General features: G+C 34.3%; 1 protein-coding gene across 1 annotated transcript in view; it reads right to left on the bottom strand.

The window, feature by feature from the left end:
- Cdh12 (cadherin 12) overlaps positions 1–20,972 on the bottom strand; it is a 309,480-nt gene that overhangs the window by 56,589 nt on the left and 231,919 nt on the right. Inside the window, exons 4-5 of the mRNA XM_050139097.1 lie at positions 10,933–11,052; positions 830–997 (exon numbers count right to left, since the gene is read on the bottom strand). Coding sequence (XP_049995054.1) covers positions 830–997; positions 10,933–11,052 — 288 coding nt within the window. The remainder of the gene's footprint in view (positions 1–829; positions 998–10,932; positions 11,053–20,972) is intronic.

Here is a 20,972-nt window from a genome sequence, read left to right as displayed (position 1 = left end):
AAAAAAAAAAAAAAAAAAAAAAAAAAAAAAAAAAAAAAAAAAAAAAAAAAAAAAAAAAAAAAAAAAAAAACTCTTAAAGGCATGTATATTTTTTTAAATCTATAATAACCTGCTTCCTGAATATCAATAGTGTTTAGAGATGTTTTTACTTTTTGCAGCATTAAGATATAACATGGTCACTCACCTCTTAAACAGTTTACCTGAGTTAATGGGAGCTCATCAGCTCCAGCTGGAGAGGGAAGGAACCGGCATAGGCCCAATCTAGACCCCCTGAATATGAGTGACGGTTGTATGGCTGGGCAGACTGTGGGCCACTGGCAGCAGCACCAGGATTTATCCATACTGCCTGGACTGGCTTTTTGGGAACCCATTCTCTTTGGATGGATACCTTGCTTAGCCTATATACAGTAGGGAGAGCCTTGGACCTTTCCCAAACAATGTGCTTTACCCTCTCTGAGGAGTGGATGGGGTGGCATTGGGGGTTATGGGGAGTAAATGAAGGATGAGAGGGAATGTAAACTGGGATTGCTATGTAAAATAAAAAAAAAGATTGTTTTCTTTTTAAAAAAAATAAAAGAAATTATAAAAAACAGATATGACATGGTATATTTTATTATATTATATTATTATCCTTAAGGAGCCTGTTTTTTTTTTCTAATGAGAGACAGAGATGGAGTGGATTCAGATGGGAGGAGAGATGGGGAGGAACGGTAGGAATAAAGGGAGGGGAAACCAAAATCATGATATATCATGAAAGAGAAAAATATGCCATGGTAAGTAATTTCTTTTAGAAACATTTGTTAATATGGTGAATATGTAGCTGACATACTTTTTGGGAATCGAGGTGGGTTGTCATTGACATCAGTAAGGGTAATATTGACAATTGTTGTTCCAGCGAGGCCACCGAGTTGTCCTCCCATGTCCTTCGCTTGAATGAGGACCTGGTACTGCTCTTTGACTTCTCTGTCCATGTTTGGCAACGCTGTCCTAATAACACCTTTGGGGGAAAGTGATAACAGAATCAATACCACAAACAGAATGCTTCCCATGACTCAGTTAGACTGAAATAAAAGAAAGTAGTTACATCTATATTTATTACCAATGAAACATTAAATTAAAACTCTTTCAAAAATTAAAACAACCTAAGTACCTTTACAGTTGGAATGTGGCTGTTTATTTATTTATTTTTATTTTTCACAGTCACAGCTTAAAATGTAGTCACGAGGAAAACAAGAAAATGACAGTGTATCTCAAAGTCCAGGACATCTCACCCCAAGCAAACTAAGTTATACCACATTTATGTATTTGGGTCAACTCTGGGATGAAAAAAATTGTTAAAACTTTTAGATTAAATTTACATGTGGAATAATTCAGGTAATTAAACTTGCGACTGTATAATTCTAAAGACTACTATTAACATCTCAATTCTTTAATGTTTACCAAAAAATCCACCTAATTTAAAACATATAAAATGTCTTATTTACGTAATGTGTCTGTTTTGTCTTTCTGTAATTTCTCTAATTATTTTAGCTGAAAAATTCCATTTTCTCCCACTCCCTTAGCTGTCATCAGATACCATTATTATTGTGTGTTATTTGAGACTCCTTCCATCAAGGTAATTCAGTGTCCAGGATAGTGTCTTATGTTTAAAACTCATTTAGTATGTGATTGAATAGATTAATAATTGGGTGAATGAAATTTTTGCAGTTTTGAATCTGTATCACATATGCATATTTACATACAGCAGTCATTTTTATTTTTGTATCCTGGTGTAAGAAATACTTTATATTTCTGTTTATTCATGGTAAAAAAAGTAAAACTTTCAGAATAATTTGGAAGTTGAATTATATATTTTATATCAAATTCCAATAGCCAAGAGTTGTAACAGGTAGATATTGAAGAATCTTTACTTTAAGTACACATGACTTTGACAGTAGTAGGTTATATCTTAAATAAAAATGCATGCATGAATAATAAAATATCAGACATCCATATAGCATATACCATTCAAATCAGTATCCCAGCATACATCCATATATCTGTGCTTGCTACCATCTACTTACCCACTGCTATATTTTTGCTAATGCATATTGAACTGCGATCTGAGAATTCGTCTGTCACTTGGCAGGAAATAGTTACAGAAAAGACATCCATCATTTTTGGTCCTAATGCTTTATTCATGAATTGGTACTGACACCATTTGATCCAATCTGTCTTCTCTTCAGCATGGGCTTCTGATGCTCTATTTTCAATGTTTCTAAAACTACGACTTTTAAACTTCACATCTCAGTGTTGTCTTACATACCTTACACTATGCAGCATCTATCTGATGGACAATGTTCACATTTTCAAAATAAATGCCTGGTTTTGACACTTGTCATTTGCTGTCTCTTCATATCACTGATCATGTACAATTTCTACTCAACTCACTATACAAAAAGTCTTTTATTTTCAATGTACATATAGGATTTACTCTACATCACTCATTTCTCTACCTTATTCATTCCAAGGTTGAAAATTTCAAAGCAGAGAAAATATTAAATGAAATGGAAAACAGAGAAGAGGGAGGGAGAGATGGAGAGAGAAGGACAGAAAACAAGAGATAAGAAATAATGCTCCAGGGTTCATCACCAGTGGCCTGCTTCCTTCTATTAATAATGCTATACTTTGGGTTCACTGTAGATAAATATATTTATGATGTCCCATTTGCCATTAATATATTTATAAAAAAAGTTTTCAGTTTTTGGCTATAGCTACAATCAGATACTGTGTTATAAATAAATGTGTATAAAATTATATGTAGGTGCTGTACAGGTGACTCAGGGGAAAAGTGCTTGCTGTGTACTTGTCATAGGATTGGCTTCCAGGTATTTATATGATTGTAGGGTGAGTATGGTAGAACACTTCTAATCCTGGCACTTAGGGCAGAGAGAGAGAGAGAGAGAGAGAGAGAGAGAGAGAGAGAGAGAGAGAGAGAGAGAGAGAGAGAGAGAGAGAGATCTTCAGAACACAGGCTCAACAGATCTCCTAGATCAGTGAACTTTTCTCTCAACCTACAGACCCTAGCTCCATATACAGTGCATAGAGTAATTAGAGAAGCCAAACCATGTGGCCCGGTGTGCTCCACATGACCCCATACAAATACGTGTGCCCATGTCATACACGAACACAGTTGCTAAAATAATAACAGTAATTCAGTCAAGCACAGATCATTTACTCTATTTTCCATATAGCACATCACCTAGTAGTGTCAAACTCAAATTGTGAAGAGACTTACTTAAAATTTTATTAAATATTTAATACTTTAATGAGAATGCATGTGCCACATCGTGTGTGTGTGTGTGTGTGTGTGTGTGTGTGTGTGTGTGTGTGTGTTCTGGTCCTCTCCTTCTATCATGTGGACTCCAGAGAGCCAGTTCAGTTTCTTAGAGTAAGCCTGATAGGATGCACCTTCAGCCACTAAGTCTTGCTAGTATTTTCCCATTTAGTTGTCAAGGAACAACTATAAATTCTTATGCATGCATAGGTACAAATGAAAATGAAACCAAAATTATTTCTTCCTATGAGTCAGTTTAGTCATTGATAGCTTTTTCCTCACTAGGAAAAGCAATTACATTTTTCTATATGACAAGTCTATCTATCACTTTCTGGATACATGCACACCTTACACAGAAACAGTTTTCCTTTATTTTCTTGATGTATTTTATGTGTGTATGCATGTGTATGAAAGTATATGTATATACATGCCTCGCACCGCACCCCCGTGTCTGCGCTGGGTGCACTATTACCCAATTCGCAAGCTTCAGGCAAGGGGGCTGGTAAAATACACAGACACACACAGACAGAGAGAGAGCGACACGGGTCATCCTTGAATTCGCCAAGAATGCCCCCTTTATTGTGTTCAGGGGCAGGTTATATAGAGATAGCCACGCCCCAGCCAAACCCACCAGAAACCACTCTCCTGCCATCAGGAACTCCTGAAGGTCTCGTGCTCAGAGCAGCCGTAGGCACTCAGATCAGGGGATTACAAGAAATTCAGGATTTGGGGTCTCACTGCTCCCAACATATACACACGTGTGTGTAAGACCAAGTTTGTGTTGGAAATTAGAGGACAGCTCTGTGGCATTAGTTCTCTTCTTTAACCCTTTGTTCTTTAGGAATTGTATACAAGTTGTAAGGCGTAACAGCAAAGGTCCATAATTGCTGAGCTGTATCACTCACTCAATATTTTCCTTTCAAGACTAAACCCTCCATGACAATTCTGTTGATGCGTGTATCTCATGATTCCTTTAGCAAATTCATCAATTTATTCAGTGCATTTTTGTTCGTATGCATTGGTGTGTAGTCATTTCTGTAGCAGTTTTCAGAAACATCGTTTCTGTGTATGAGGTAGGCAGAGTACAAACTTGCGTGTCTTTCTCAGGAGTTATCTTTCAGAGATTTTTGAGACAGGTTCTCTCCCAAAGACCTAGAGATTCCTGACAGCTCAGCAACCCTGAGGAACTGCCATCTAGCTTTGGGATTACAAGCATACACCACTGTACTTGGCATTCCATGTAGGGTATAGATATCAAACTCAGCTCCCCAAGCCTGAGCAGAGAGAACAGTCTGGACATTCTTTTCCTGCAGACCCTGCACACCTCATTTCTAAAACTGACACTGTTCTGAACTTTTGAGATCTCTTGAAATCTGAAGTTGAGGAATTAAAGAAAATAATGCAAGACAGAAGTTTCTGTCCTGCCTGGTCCTGTAGTCATTCAGTCCCAAATGAACACACAGAGGCCTATATTAATAACAAACTCGATAATGTCACTATAGTAATATGAATTACTAACATAGTCAGTAGAGCATGAGACTCTTAATCTTAGGGTAGTGGGTTTGGGCCTCACATTGGGCACCATTTGTAATCTGAAACTGCACTTTCTCTTTCTATCTGCGCAGACCCAAATAACCACACAGAAACTATAAAATCATATTCTGTTTTGTACTCTATGGTCACATATTGTTATTGCACATGATGCAGAACAAAAAGAACACAATATCTGTGTTTCTCCTATTGGATGAGTATTTTCCTTGACAAATTTTTGCTTCTTAATATACATTTACTTCCATTGATTCTCTTGTACTTGCATGTACACAGTCATATCAGTTTATTCATTCAGATAAATGTATAAAAGATTAACTACTTTGTTTCGGTAAACTTCCAGCTTTGTCTTTAAGGGAAGAAATTATTGTTTACCAATATTAACTTAAACATTTGAATTCTGTAAGACTGTATTCTGAACTTACACCAAGACAAATTTCAAGTAACAAAGCATCATAAGGACTCATAATATTTGAAGGATTTCCTCAGTACATATGATGTGACCTTTGTTGAAATTTTAGTATCTGACCTTATAGGAATTACCCATTTTTAAGCTTAAAGCTACTTATAAATATTAATGTTTATACCTGAAGACAAACACGAATTTCGTGAATGAGAAGCTCTTCTTACAAGGAAGGATCATGAATCTTGTAATTCAGAGATCCTTAATATTGTGAGAACAAGCAGTACTTGAGTGCTTATCTATAAACAAAACCATTACATGATCTCTGAAATTAGGGCCATACCACAGAGGACAGAAGAGAAAAAATTTAAGAGCCACAAGACTAGGAGAAGGGCTGTGAAATACTATCTCCAGGGTATGAAACAGCTTTTGCAATCATAGAGTCCCAGCCACCACTCTTGCCTATACTGGGCCTACATAAGACTCAGCGTGTTGCCAGTCAATTGTTGCCAGTTGAATTTGGGATATCCTTGTAGGATTCGGTTCTGTCATAATCCACATGGCTGATCTATTGGCTATTGGGAGATACTTTGGAACAGCACTCTAGTCTTCAGATTTTTGGCTTCTATGGAGTTCACTAGGTTTCAATAGCTTGTTTCAAACCATGGCACCAGAAATGCTTCTGGTTGACTGAGTCACCAAAGAAAATAAAGACACAAATGTGGCATATGATGTGTAAAGGAAAGAGCAGAGCTTAGAGTGTGAAAGCAATCAAGTCCATTTTATACGTAAACAAAACTGCAAAAATTCAGATTTAATGAAGTTATAAAAAAATAAAGATGAGATATCGTATGAAAGTAAGTTTTATTTTGGACACAGTCTTGGGACTTTTGCTGCTAAATGTACAGGGATACATTCAAGTGCAAGTTTCTTGAGAATTTCTTCAGAACTGGGCAATCTTTATCAGGTTTCTCCCTATGAATTCTCAGGTGGGCAGGGCTGTATAATTTAAAGTATCAAAAGTAATAGAAGAAGAAATCAAGTAGATTCTATAGTTATATTCTTACTGTTTATGAAGAAGTCAATAAATGAGCAGAAGAGAAAAATTATAAGGGATATGTTTTCTTTCTAAAAATATTAACCATATCTTAAATATTTGATCAAAATTTTGGAAACAGTTATGTTGTGTTTATGGAATGACATAAAGGCTTTTAATGATAAATTGCACATGACATGGTAAAAAAATCACAAATTTTATATTATATATTTTTTGGCCATAGTATGAAAGGAGGATTTTAAATTAAATAAATGATTCTGCAATGAAATATCATAAACCCTTCTCAAATGCAACCTGTGTATTTAAAAATATATCCACATGACACAATGCACTAATCTATAGTCGTCTAAATTAGACTGATTTGCAGATAAAACTGTTAAAAAATTTTATAGAAATATTAAGATACCAGAGTCAACTATTCATAATAACATTGGTTTCTCCAAATGGAAGATTGCTTTCATGGGCATGGAGACACAGCGTCCTGATGTCAACGTCGTAGATTAAATGTACCGCTATTGGTGTGCGTTTTTCCAGACTATAGTTCTTTCTTTATTTTGAGATGACACATGGGTGAGGCCATGTTTTATTGTCCTGTTACAATATCACCCAAGAAGAGACTCTAGATCAGGAATTGTTTCCATAAGCTGCCATGGGCATGCCTCTAATGCTTTGGCTTGATTATTAACTGACATGGCTCAGGATGGGGAGCTTCATTCCATATGGCATGACTTTAATTTTATAAAAGCAAAGAAAGCTACCTGAGCATCAGGTGACAAAAAGTAAGCAAGGGTTTATGCATTTATTATCTTTTTGTGAATGTGGTTGTAATGCCTAGTGCCTATCTTGGCTTCTCACAGTAATGGACTAAATCCTCTCAAGATGGTTTCAGTCAGGGATTTTGTCACAGAAACAGAAATTAAACTGAACCAACTGTTTAGTATAATGTTTACTATCACATAACCATAAAATATGATATATGATTTTATGGTATTTTAAAAATTCACATAACTTCTCATTTTAAAATTCTACTGAGTAATTGTTTAAGATAAAGAAATGAATATATACAAAGTAAATTAATTATTAGTTAAAGCAAATAATTTGGAAATAAGAGAACTTTTATGAGAAGTGAATTTTTTCTTGGTTCACTTCACAAGCTGCCTCATTTTCCCTTAATGCATATATATATATATATATATAAAGTTTGCTATTATCCACTGTGAAAGTAGAGTTAGGAATGTAGATCAACAATAATATTAATACAGAAATCCTTTACATATTCTTGTTTCACCTGAATAAGTAATGAATATATTTATCTCTTTCTAAATGTATAAGCACCAACAGTTTTTATGAGTCTCTCCCTTTAGTAATTGTGTTAAATGGTCTCTACATTCAAATAAAAAAAATGTTAGATAGTTTTGGTTTCCATGTATTTTATTTAATAACAGCAAATTGAATCAAAAAAGGATCTAGATAGCTGGAACAAATGGACATTGTTTCTGAGAAATTGCAATCTACCACAAGGTGATAAATTTGACAAAAGTCTTCTTAATGGTTTTTGTGCATGAAGGACTTGTTTTCATTCTCTTAATGAAGTGCCTCATCACCCATTCTTTTCCTGTCTAGTGGTCTGAGGCATTGTTACAGCAAGACTTCTGTCTCCAATGAAAATCAATGCCTCTGAAATTTATTAAGCAGCTGATGCTTAAAAGAGATTTACCTTTACCTCTAAATAGCAAGGTTCATATCAATTTATAAATACAAAGTTATGTAGTTATGAAGCACATACATTTTCTATTGCAAATTAATACTTTTCATATACATTAGGATTTATCTACCTTACATACAAAGTACGTAGAGTTTTAGATTTACTCACATAATTTTATATGTGGTTTTATTTTATAGCATCCATCTTAGCTTATTTAATGTGCTAAAATTTATTTTACTATATTTTTTATTTAGATAATGCTTCTGTCCGTCTCACCTACAATGATTTTTCTTTATTAGATTTCAGTCTTTCCGGGAAACATGTTTTGAGTTTTTGTAAGTCACCCACCCTGTAGAATACAACACACAAAAAAGAGAGTTTGTGAGCTCTTTTGCTCCATCAGCCACTACACACAACAAGTTTACTTTCTGCTTGTCTTTGTGTCTCTGCAGGGTGTTTCTTAAGAAATAAAAGGGGCTAAGCAACTGATAAGATCAGTGCTTTTATTTGTAGTCATGCTTTTCATTAAGGGAAATCTATAAGAAGAAGGAGCAAATAGGGCCTCCATGAGAAGACAGGGAAGGTTCACAGAAGTTTGCTTCATAGCCAGGGTGTATATTCTACCCACTGTTCTATTTCTGAGAAACTTTGTTAACTTTCCATTTACAACAGAACTTCTTGAATCATTTACCTCTCCAGCTTTTCATTTTTTTTTTCTTCTGTAAATATGTGTGATTTTTCCCTAGTAAAACTTCAGTAACTGGTCAAACAATATTCGTGTATGTCTTCCCCAATTTTCTCTCCTAGTTCTTTGGTAAATAAATTGTAATCATTATTTCCAAAGCCTACAGTCTTTTAAATATTGGGTATTCTTGCTTTTAATTTCAGACACTTTGTCCAACTGAAAGAGAGAAACCCTTTATAGACCTTCTTCAGTTAAAATCCCCTTCTAAACACATTTCTTAAAGTGGACAAGTAAGAAAACTTAGAGGAGAAAACTGCTGGCTGCAAGTCTGATGGCTTCAGTTTAATCCCTGAGCATTAGAGTTCGGAAGAAGAGAACCAACTTATTCCTACAAACTTTTCACTGATTTTGACACATATGTTACTGTGGTATGAGCATGCAGAAACACACACACACACACCTTATATGCCAAATAAAATACAGTATCTTAAAAAGATTTCTTCAAAAATTTATTTGATCTTTCTCTATGGGGAAGAGACAGAAATCTTTAATTAATTAATAAAGAAATAAATAAATTTAAAAAACAATGTGTGCATATATATTTGGACAAGAATAAAACACCCTGAATGACAAAAAAATAAAAATAAAAAACTTATTTGAGACTTTTCTTCTTTGAGATTTTTTGTATTTAGAATTCATAAAAGAACATTATATGCTGTGTATGAAATTTTCAAAGCAAGTAATGTAAAATACAATTAATTCACTTGAAGATATAAATTTAAATTTTCCAATTGAACAAGTATGATACCAAATCAAATGCCAAAAGGGATTAAAAAAAAAGCCCAAGGGTTCTCAACTTTCAGGAAAAATTGAGCAAAGGTAGAAGAAAGGCATTTTCCCCCCCAAAAAAGTGTACATCTTGGTTGCCCAATGTCAAATGATCAGTCATATAACAGAAATTCAAGTAACAATATAACAATATATGGACTAGTTGATTATATTTAGGAATGCATATTAATTTATGTATTTTCATATGCATAAAATAATAACTAGTAAAAAAGGAAGCAATGAATTTGAAAAAAAATGAAGAAAAATGTATGGGAAGATTCGAAGAGAGAGAAAGGGGATGGAGAAATGTAATTATAATCTCAAAAAAGCAAAAATATTTTATTTTAATTTGAATGTATTCCTTCTATTTTGTTTACAATTTTATATTATACTAAGCTACCATATTTATATTGAAATTTATTTTAATCTATATTTAATAATTATTTTAATAAGTGCTATTCTGAAGTTCCTCTTTTATTGTGATATGTGATGTCTTGTTTGCTCACTGGTAAGAGTAATTGTCTCCTTAATAAAACTCAGCATTTACAACCAGATAATCTGAAAAGGAATCTTTTTATCATTCAAACCTGGAGCCCTGGATCAATTGTGAATGCTGACTTCCTAAATACAGGCATCAGAATTGATCTCTCTTGACACAAATTGAAAAGACAGAAGGATTGAATAAAGAAAGAAAACATAAAATTGACCATGTGTATATATCCAAGCACTTAATATGCTACGTATAATAAAGCTAGTTTTGAAATTTCAAATTCATTTATAGACTTGTTCAAAAGAGAACAAAATAGAACCAACCCACCAAACTAACAGAAAATATAAAAAAAATGGGTCTGTCTATAAAGAACATTTCTAAAAGAATCAATGTTTTGGTTAATTAGGTTCCCACGTGCTCAGTTTCCCTCATTGCAAGCATATGTGTTGTATTTCTCAAAACCAATTCTCTGTACTACTTCTGCAGATAGCAAAGGAAAGTGCAGATGCTTCCGAGTCATGGTTAAACAATAAAATTGAACACAACCTAGAAATATGACATGAAATGACAAATGAAAATATGAGTTTAAACTGATGAATAAAAGATTAGACATGAGATTTTTTTTAAAAGGTAAATAACTCCTAGCTAACAAGTTTGGACCTCTTACATAGACATGCAAACATTTATATTTACACAAAGCTCAGGAAATATTTAAGTATTTACTCAGTAAAAGAAAATACACCTCCAGCAGTCATATAAGTTGGTATCTCTTTTATCAAATGATGGCTCACTGATTTTATATGACTACAATGAAATAGATAATATTTGATTCCAAAATTTAATTAAAGTTGAATTTTTTTGAGAGAGTGGTGATAATGTTGTGCCAAATTAAAACATTACCTGTCTTGGGATCAATAGAGAAGTAAGGTTGGCCCTGAAGAATGCTGTACACGACTCTGGCGCTGTTTCCATAGGTGGGGTCATCCGCATCTGTGGCCTTAACCTGGAGCACATAGGCACCTGCAAAGTAACGTAACGTCATTTTCCTAGACAAAAATAAAAGTCACACTAGACTGTTCTATGAATGTTTTGAGTACATTTTGTCCCCAACAATTACTTAAGCAATGTAATCAAAATATTAGGCAGTATCAAGTCCAACTGACTGTGGTTAACCCTCAACCAACCAAGAATTGTATTATCTTAAATGCTAAACAAAGGTAGCAAAAACAAAAAGAGAAGAATCCTTGATGATATTGGCAATGATGCTAATATTATTTCATGTCAACAATCCAAAATTTATTTATTTTATTGGTTTTTATTGAGTCCTACATTTTTCTCTGCTCCCCTCCCTGACTCTCTCCTCCCTCATTCAACCCTCCCCTCCAACGTCCCCATGCTCCCAATTTACTCAGAGAATATTGTCTTTTTCTACTTTCCATGTAGATTAGATCCATGTAAGTTTCTCTTTGTGCCCTCATTGTTGTCTAAGTTCTCTAGGATTGTGATTTGTAGGCTGGTTTTCGTTGCTTTATGTTTAAAAACTACTTACGAGTGAGTACATGTGATAATTATGCAAAATTTATTTTTAAGTGCAAATATAATAGAGTACTGTGATCTTGTAAGTCTACTATGAGTTGGTAACCTAGTAAAAGCAAAGAAAATTGAGACATCAACACTGTGGAGGCAAGAAAGCCCTACTTACCATGAGCTAAAAAATGGAAAGATGCTCAGTAACCATTAGCATGAATAAAATAATATAGTATATAAACACAGTGTGATACAACAAAACTATGAAAAATACCGGAATCCTGGTGTTTGAAGTAACACAAAAGAATTTGAGTTCTTTGTCTTAAGTGGAATAAGCCACCCGTAGAGAGAAAAACACCAAATGATCACACAAATGTATGATGTGGTCAAAACTAATCAGCCTCACAGAAACTAAAGATTTAAGGGTGTTTACAAGTGGTCTGGGGATGTAGTGAGAGAGGATGAATCTTGGTCAATGCTTACTGAGTTTCACTTGCACAGGGACAAGAAATTTTGGTGCACTATTGCAGAGTGAGGTAACCATGATAAAATAACGAGTTTTAGATGTCAAAAACTAGAAGATAGTTTTATTAAATTTTTACAATATAGAAATGAAAAACATTTTAGATGAATAAATAATTATATTTAACTTGATTTTATAATAAAATGTACCATATATGAGAACTCTCTTTGTATTCCATGAATATTTGCAATTTTGTCTATAAACTATGTTTTATGTTTAATGAATGTGTGTATATAAACTATAAAATGTAGGCAACAGTAGAGTTGTTGTTGCATTTGATACATATACCAAATACATTTTAAAAGCTGTTTGTTTCCAGTACAGAGATCGCTGAACTGAAAAGCATAGCAACATTTTATTGATTTACATACCAAGGAAAATGCTGGTTACCATTTACATGAGCTCATCTGCTCATTGTGGATGCTTGAAATTCATGATTAAAATATCAATAGAGAAGCTAAAAGGTTTAGAGGCTGCTAAGTGATATATAACTTCATTTACAAATCAGTAATGGCCTCTTACCATTAGGAAGCCTTTAATTAGAAACCAATATTAAAGAAATCAAGAAAGCAAAAATGATCGCAAATAGTGGCACTGTCCAAAAGCAGGAGAGGGTCTTTGGGTCTCCAGACCCAATTAATTGCAAGGTTTGGGCCATAGGAAATGATTATAGCTAAATCAAACTATTTGAATCTTTTCTCATTTTCTTAGAATTGTGGATAGACTTAGATACTAAGAAGAACAGGATATTTATTTTTACTAATATATATATATATATTAGTTTATAACCACTTTAAAACTATCTCTTATAAATGCTATGCTCAACATTACTGTTCTTAGTTTAGAATAAAAAAATGAACAAGGTATCACAAATTATAACCAAAGTCTTCACTAAGCAGAAAAGGGTCAATCATGTCATAGTGTGTAGCCATTTCTAATAATATGTAAAATGCGCATATAATAATGCAAATAAACAAACAATGTATATATTAATATAGATAATTGTATATGTAACTAATTATTTCATGTAAATAGTTAATACTATATATATCCAAACTATTATGTGGAATGAGCCACTTAAGTTAATTGAGGGATGTAGTGTAAACAGCAGACAGTTAACTGTAAAGACTCAGGAACTAATCATTCTCTTATCAGTACTTTCTGCACTAAAAAAAAAAAAAGGAAAAAAACTACACTATTTAAATATAGAAATAATGTTGTAAAAATCTAATGTTATATATTTATCTTTGAGATTATTTTGGAGTTTTCAAACTGTATGACTCGGTCAAGAATATACTACAGTAGCATTTTATAGGTGAACTGTACCCAATGCCAAGAAACTGCAAGTAGTGACTTGTAATATACATAATTATCATTAGTATTTGTATTACTATCAATATTAATATATTCAACTTAGTATCTATGTTGGAACTTGTGCAAAAGCTTTTTTTCAAGTCTTCCACATATAAAGAAATCGTTTTTCATTAAATATTACCTTTTTTCTGGAACCATCCTATAACTACCTTGAGAGGTTAGCATCCTTATTTTCTTAACAGAGCATAGCTAACATTCTCCTTACCTGTTTTTCTGTCCAACTTCAATTACAGTTATGCATGATTTCTCACTTAACAAACAAAAAATATGTGTCTATCTATTACAATTTAAAGTTAATGATAAGACAAAATCAAACAATCATTTAGTGGATTTATATACCTAATGGTACTATGTCAACTCAGCTGTCTCCTTTATGCCTTTGGGATAGATTCCAACCATGCTACCAGAGAGCCTTGCTCTTCCTTCCTTTTGGTTTATGATGAGTCTTTTAGGCAGTGTGTTCTTGCCAATGTAATTAACGTGCTACCTGGAGAAAATTGGCTTTTCCAGCAGCTTCCCAGACTCGTATTGTATCAGGGGGTCCTTTGTCTGATTACCCATTTACTACTTTATACCCCATCAGCCTTAGTACATTTAGATTCCTTTAACTCTTAAGCATCTTCTGTGCACTCTCTATCTCCAGGGACTACTGCAGAGGAATCTTCTAAGGATCCAGAATGCAATCTTAGAAATTCGCCTCAGATGGCTTTATTTACTTCCTGTGCCAGCTCTCAGCTTTTAAATATCAGAAGACACATTTGGTAAAAAAACAAAACTGAGAAGATCCATTCTTGGTAGTCTTCCTGTAATCATCCAGTCAGTCGACTCTGTACCACGTCATTATATACTGTGTCCCCAGCTATGAATGCTAGCTTCGTTGGTTCTCATTAATGTGATCTGGTACACAATTATCTGTTTTCTTTATTTGTTTAAAGTTTTATTAAGTGAGCAAATACAACAAACTTCAATAGACTTTTTCATATAATAATAGGCATTTTTAAGTGTTTGGTGAAAATAATGACAACAAAGCTATATAAACACAACATTCATGGAGTGTCAAGTACATAACTTCGAACATTAATGAGTCATGTTCTTATTCACGTGTGGATATTTGAAAAACTCATTTGAACGTTATACTCCTATGGATGATTAAAAAAGTGATATATGAATGTATTTTTCACACATATTAAAATACAAAAACTCACATTATAAAACTTGTTGGATTTTACGTTTTTTTCTTATTTCAATTAAAATGTAATTTTATCACTTCATTATTCCTTTCTTCTTTTTATCACTCCCCCATCAGATCCTCTCTTTTATACATATAAAATACTTATACATATGCATGTAAATGAACAAACAACCAATAGTATTTGATGAATATGTCTGCTTCCAGGACTCCTTGGATACAGGGGGCTCATTCCTGGGAAAGACATTTACTCCCTCTGTAATTGCTAGTTGTCTATAGCTCTTGATCTAGCATTTAAAATTTCCCTCTCTACACTCAAATGTCAGCTGGTCTTTGAATCTTTCAGGTCTTGCTTAGGGAACCATGTTCTTGATATTTTATGGGTGTAGTTTCTCATAATCACCACATAGCACAGTCTCATAGCATTCTTTCCGATCTTCTAGGTCTTGAAATCTTTCTGTTTTCCATTTCAGAATTTTACCTGAGTCTTAATTTCTAGAAAAGACCATGTTCCTCTTTAAATTATTATTATTATTATTATTATTATTATTATTATTATTATTATTAAACAACTCGACTTCAAATTCCCCTTCCTCCTCTCCTCGACATCTCTCCCCCCACCTCCCGTCTGCCCTACCATCCACTCCATTTCTTTTCAGAAAAAGGGCAATCTTCCCATGGATAGCAACAAAATAGGGTATTTCAAGTTTCAGTAACATTATGCATTTCTTGTTTTAAGGCTAGCCATGGCAACGCAGTATGAGAATTAGGATCACAGAAGCCAGAAAAAGTCAGAGACAGTCCATGTTCCCACCGTTAGTAGCCCCACGAGACGACCAAGCTACACAACTGTAACATATATACAGAGAGCCTTGATCACTTCTGTGCAGGCTCCCTGGTTGTCGGTGCTGTTCTTTGAACCCTATGAGGCTAAAATGGCAGAGTCTGTGCGTTTTTTGTTTGTTTGTTTGTTTTTTGGTATCCTCGATCCCTCTCTATCTTAAAATCCTTCTGTCCACTCTTCCACAGAATTCCATGAACTCTTCCTAATACTTAGTTGTGGGTTTCTGCTTCTCTTCCCACAAGAAAACATATGTTCTTAAAGATACTGTCGAATTTGTATGTTAAGTCTGTTTGAGATAACCAAACTATTAAGACAGACTGGAAAAAACATCGCCCATTAGTCTTCCACAGAGTGTTGGGTAAGTCTCTCCAACTACAATTCTAGGATCAGAGCTGTCCATTTTTCTTTTCTTGGTGCCTCATCCGACAAAGCTCTTCCTTGCTCCAGAGTAACCTCCGTACATGTAATCGTGTGGCATTGACTCATGATTCTTTATTTGGTCCAAGGTGGTAGAAGCAATTTGAGGTCATAAAATCTCTTGCTACATACAAACTAAACATTTTAGACTATACATATTTACACCTCTTGATCAAGTATTACATTGATGGATAAGAGCATCTATTTTTATGAGCACTTCATCTCATATCTGTATGCCAAGAATTCTTTTCCTTGAATATCAATGCAAATGAAAACGCTTCCTGCAAGAGTGCTCTGAACTTCAATTTATGGCTAGGGCACAATGTTGCATCTTTCCTGCCTAATACCATTTGAAAGTGTCTTCACAGATACTGTTAAGAAATTCAACAGAAATTATGATAAAATGTGTGAGATTGTAATGCATTTACTCAGGGGCTCTCAGAATCTAATAGCTATTGCATTTATTTCCTGTGTCCCAACATGTTCTTAAAAGAACACTGAAATTTCAGTTAATTCCAACACATTCAGAGAAATTGCCATGGCCTGAACTATATGACAATTTAGATCTCATTTAATAACCATAAAGATATGGAACATGATTGCTTTTACTTGATTAGACTGCTTAGTCACGACAAGTATTAGATGGAATATCCATTTATCAGTCATTTATCTATCATCCTGTTCAGTTATCTGTAGCAAAATTATTATGTTTAATATGTTTATAAATTACATATATTATATAATAGTATATATTTATATTTATATGAAAACTCCGAATCCTGGAATCAACTAAGTAGATTTAGCATCTATCAAATATTACTAAAATAATAATGAAATGTTCACAAATTTACATTTCCAAACTTTGCTAAAATAATAATGTAGTTTTCACAGATAATTTATAACCCCATAGTGAACCTTAGCATACATTGTAAACTACTGATCTGTGAATTCATATATCACTATGCACATTACGCTTCTCAAATCAAATCTGGAGACATCAATACGATCATGTGTAAACTAACACAGCTCCTGCCCTCCTTTTCCTAGAGAGCATTGATTGTTTAAGTGTTGCATAAGTATTACATTTCACGTTGGTCTAATAGGAAGAGGCTTGCAGTGTCTTGCTAGGAAAGGCTTCTTTTCTATGACTACTATGTGCAAATGATTAAAGTACATAACATTCTTTCGATAATTTGAAGGACACATGGCAGGAGAAAGCCACCCAAGAAGCTACAGAAAGGAAATGAATGTTGTTGATTAAATCTGAACAAATCTCAGCCTCCAAGCACTATGATGATTTGAGGACATAAATCCTGTGTCATGTGCTATTTTGGACTCAAAGTTAGAGTGACGATTCCTGTTTCTCACAATTCACAAAATTTTGGTAAGTCATTGAAACCTATTCTTGGTCACATCAGTTTTATAATGGAGATATAAGTAGTCAAGACCTTCAAGAAAGTCATTTATGAATTAGCTTATGTGAAAATCCCTGAGCAAAATAAATGATGCAAAATACAATTTCATAAAAAAAACTCTACCATTTCTTCAGCTTTCTAATGAAGGGAGAAGGAACCAGTGCATATTAAAAATAATGACGACTCAGATTTTCCACAGTAATTTCCATATTACTGAAGATGAGTCTTTTGGACTTGGGAGTTTTCAGCTATCACTACTCAAAACCTCTAAGGTAACATGAACAGCTGTTTACAGTGTGAGTAGCAAGATTATTTGCAACCTGAAATCCTTGCTTTTTTCCATTTAAAATGCATTCAATTTCTCCAAACATCTTCTGGGAAATCCTTTTCACCCACAGAGCTTTGTCACTTAATTTAAGGAAGGTAATTGTCTGAGAGTCACTGGAGAATAGACAAGTGAGTTTCGCTAGGATAATAATAACAATAAAAGGATTTAGGCAGGATTACACCTACTTCTTGCTGTTTGCTTCTTGGATTAAGACTGAACTCCAATTGTCTTTTCACTGTCTACACCAGCCCTGGAAGAATTAGATGTTCACTAAGTATACTTCACAGAGTGACTCCATCAGAGCTTTCCGTAATTGGGGTGTTAGTCTTCTTGGAGCCCAGTATAACCCTTGGACGATTGTTCCTTCAGTTTCCTAAGTACTGATTCTGCTATACTGAATTCTTCTGCAAAGAAAGAATGGTGTTCCATATATTCTCCTGTTTGCTTGATGGTATTTAATTTCTTGATAGAAATCTCTTTAAGTTGTCTCGGTTAATGACTTTCTCAACATCATTTATTCTGGCTCTCACTTGCTTCTCTGGTAATTTCTCTTCCTTAAAGAGTTCTTTTCTCCTCCCTGCATTAAAACGTTCATGTGTCCCTAATCCAAAGAAGCTAAGTACCAAGGAGGTCTTAAGTGGAAATGCTTGTATCTCCCTGGGAAGAGGTAATAGATTTCTTGAGTTACAGTTGTGTGGTTTGGTTTTCTTGTGGGACTCCTAACCCGGGTAACAGGGGTAGTCTCTTATTCACTTGTCACCATTTTGGACTCTGATCTTCATACTGAGTTGCCTTGCCTAGCTTTAATATAAGGAGGGGTGCCTAATCTTACTACAATTTGATATGCCATGCTTTGTTGATATCCATGGGAGAAGGTAAGGAGGGACTGGGAGGGGAGGAAGGAAGGGAAACTGCAGCCAGGATGTAAATAATATTACTAACATTTTAAAAATCATTTGAAAAATTAAAAAAAAATTCATGTGTCCTAGATTTTTGTCTCTCTTATTTGACTCAGTTAATAGTCAGTCCTCTTTATGTACACCCCGAGGTGCCATTGACAGACCTAGATCAATATGCTTATATTCATGGTGCTTCACTGTAACAATTTGAGTTAACTTCCTTAAAATAAACTTGGATTATATTCTAAATTTTTTATTCAATATTTAAAATTAGTATCATTTATGTACGCTGTCTTTCTCATTGAAAATATATTGTTAAGCCTCCCATAAGCTTCAGCCACATTTGTCTCTTTTTTCATTTATTTTTGAGAATTTATTTATATCCTTTCCTCCCTATTTTCTCTGTGGTAGTTTGAAAGTAACTGGCCTCCAAAAGCTCATATGGGAAGATTATTATGATGTGTGGCCCTTTTTAAGCAGATGTGGCCTTGTTAGAGAAGGTAAAGCCTTCTTGAAGAAAGTTCAACTTCATTTTCATCATCACTTTCTTTTTTTCCATGTTTTCTAGATGGTTTTTATTTCTTGTTTCTAATCATTTATCATAGACACATTAGTATTTACTCACTGTGACCCAGAGAGTAAATTTAGCTTAGCAGTAACACTAATTTTGTTTACTAATTTTTGAACTTATATGGACTCCTCAACTTTTTAATTGTTCATTCAAAACATCACTTTTTGGTTTATTATGACACTGTTTATTCTCTATTTGGTTTTTCGAGACAAGGGTTTCTGGTTGTCCTGGAACTAACTCTGTCCTAGAACCAGGCTGGCCTAGAACTCATAAACATCAGTCTACCTCTGTCCCCCAGCCCTGTGATTAAACACATGTGGTACCACACCCGGCACTATTTACTATCTTAAGAGAAATAGTCAGGTGGTGGTGGTGTAGGCCTTTAATCCCAGAATTTGGGAGGTAGAGGCAGGTGGATCTCTTTAAGTTTAAAGCAAGTCTAGTCAAAAAGAAATAGTTTCAGGACAGGCACCAAAGTTATTCAGAGAAACTATATCAAAAAATTTACATACATACATACATACATGCATACCCACACACGTAAGTGTGTGGGTATGCATGTATGTATGTATGTAAAATCCCTGAGTTTTGCATATGCCAATAGCTTTTACTTAGAGTTCTTGTTACTAGTTCCTTGTATGACTAATATCCAGGTTATCATCATCATCACTTTCTTAAATGATTTCTTGCCTCTGAATGTCTCTACGTTTCCACATGTATCTCCCACACTACCCTACTGTTCTCTATTGTTTCAGTAAAATAAAGGTCTCTTATACACAGAGTGCTGTTTCTGATTCTCTTCTTGATACATGCTGCCATGGAATGCAAAAGAGTCCTTTTACATCCACTTTATAGACAGGTTTTAATATCTCCTCTTTCAGAAATTCAGCTCTATGTGTTAAGAGTACCTCAATCTCATCTCTCATTTTCTACTTAATTGACTTTGAATGTATTAGTGGCGGTATGAAATTAATAATGTGTTGTTTTCTTCATGAAAAAACTATAAATAATTGTAGAGTTTGGCACGCAATTCTTAACTTCATAGGTGTTCGCTGTGTATGTGAGTATAAGAACAAACTTGAGCCGGGCAGTGGTGGCACACGCCTTTAATTCCAGTACTAGGGAAGCAGAGGCAGGCATGTTTCTGTGAGTTTTAGGCCAGCGTGTTCTACAAGAGCTAGTTCCAGGACAGGCTCCAAAGATACAGAGAAACCCTGTCTTGTAAAAAAAATACAAAAAGAAAATTAAAACAAATATGTGTGGCAAAAAAGGATAAAAAGAACAATAAAATGTCTTTGAATAACCAATACTTAGAGTGATAAAAGCCTAAGTACATGACTCTAGAAAATTCCTACTATGCAATCATGATAGAGCTATGTTCCATTGCCAGCACAAACACACACACAGACACACACACTTATGCACACTCACAGGCACACATATCTAATTATACTGCAGTGTAGGTATTGCAGCTTTTTCAGCTGGTTAATTCAAAGAATTGGATCAAGAAGAGAGATACATAGAAAGAATAGCTAAGAAGAAAATTGGGAGCAGATATGATTAAACTACCATGTATACAGAGGGATGAAATTTTGATTTCTTTTTTAAAAAAAAAAGAAAAAAGAAATAGTGTATTTTAGATCCAGTTAAAGGAGATTGTTCCACGACGGCAGAGAGGATCTGCAGGTATGTGTGGGAAGTCTGCTGGAAGAAGTCTTCCTGGTCATATTGCATCCATACTGAGGAACAGGAGCGTGGCAGGACGGGGCTCAAAGCTACACACCTTTGAGAGCTGTCCCAGTGCCCCCCTTCTCCATTAAGGCTTTTTTTCATTGAAGGCACACAAAATTCCT

The sequence above is a fragment of the Alexandromys fortis genome, unplaced genomic scaffold, assembly GCF_014885135.2.
Source record: "Alexandromys fortis isolate MF-2015 unplaced genomic scaffold, M_Fortis_MF-2015_v1.1 scaffold_37, whole genome shotgun sequence".
Taxonomy (NCBI): Eukaryota; Metazoa; Chordata; class Mammalia; order Rodentia; family Cricetidae; genus Alexandromys; species Alexandromys fortis.
The sequence above is the reverse complement of the archived record's forward strand: the minus strand, read 5'-3'. Positions and strand labels throughout refer to the sequence as shown.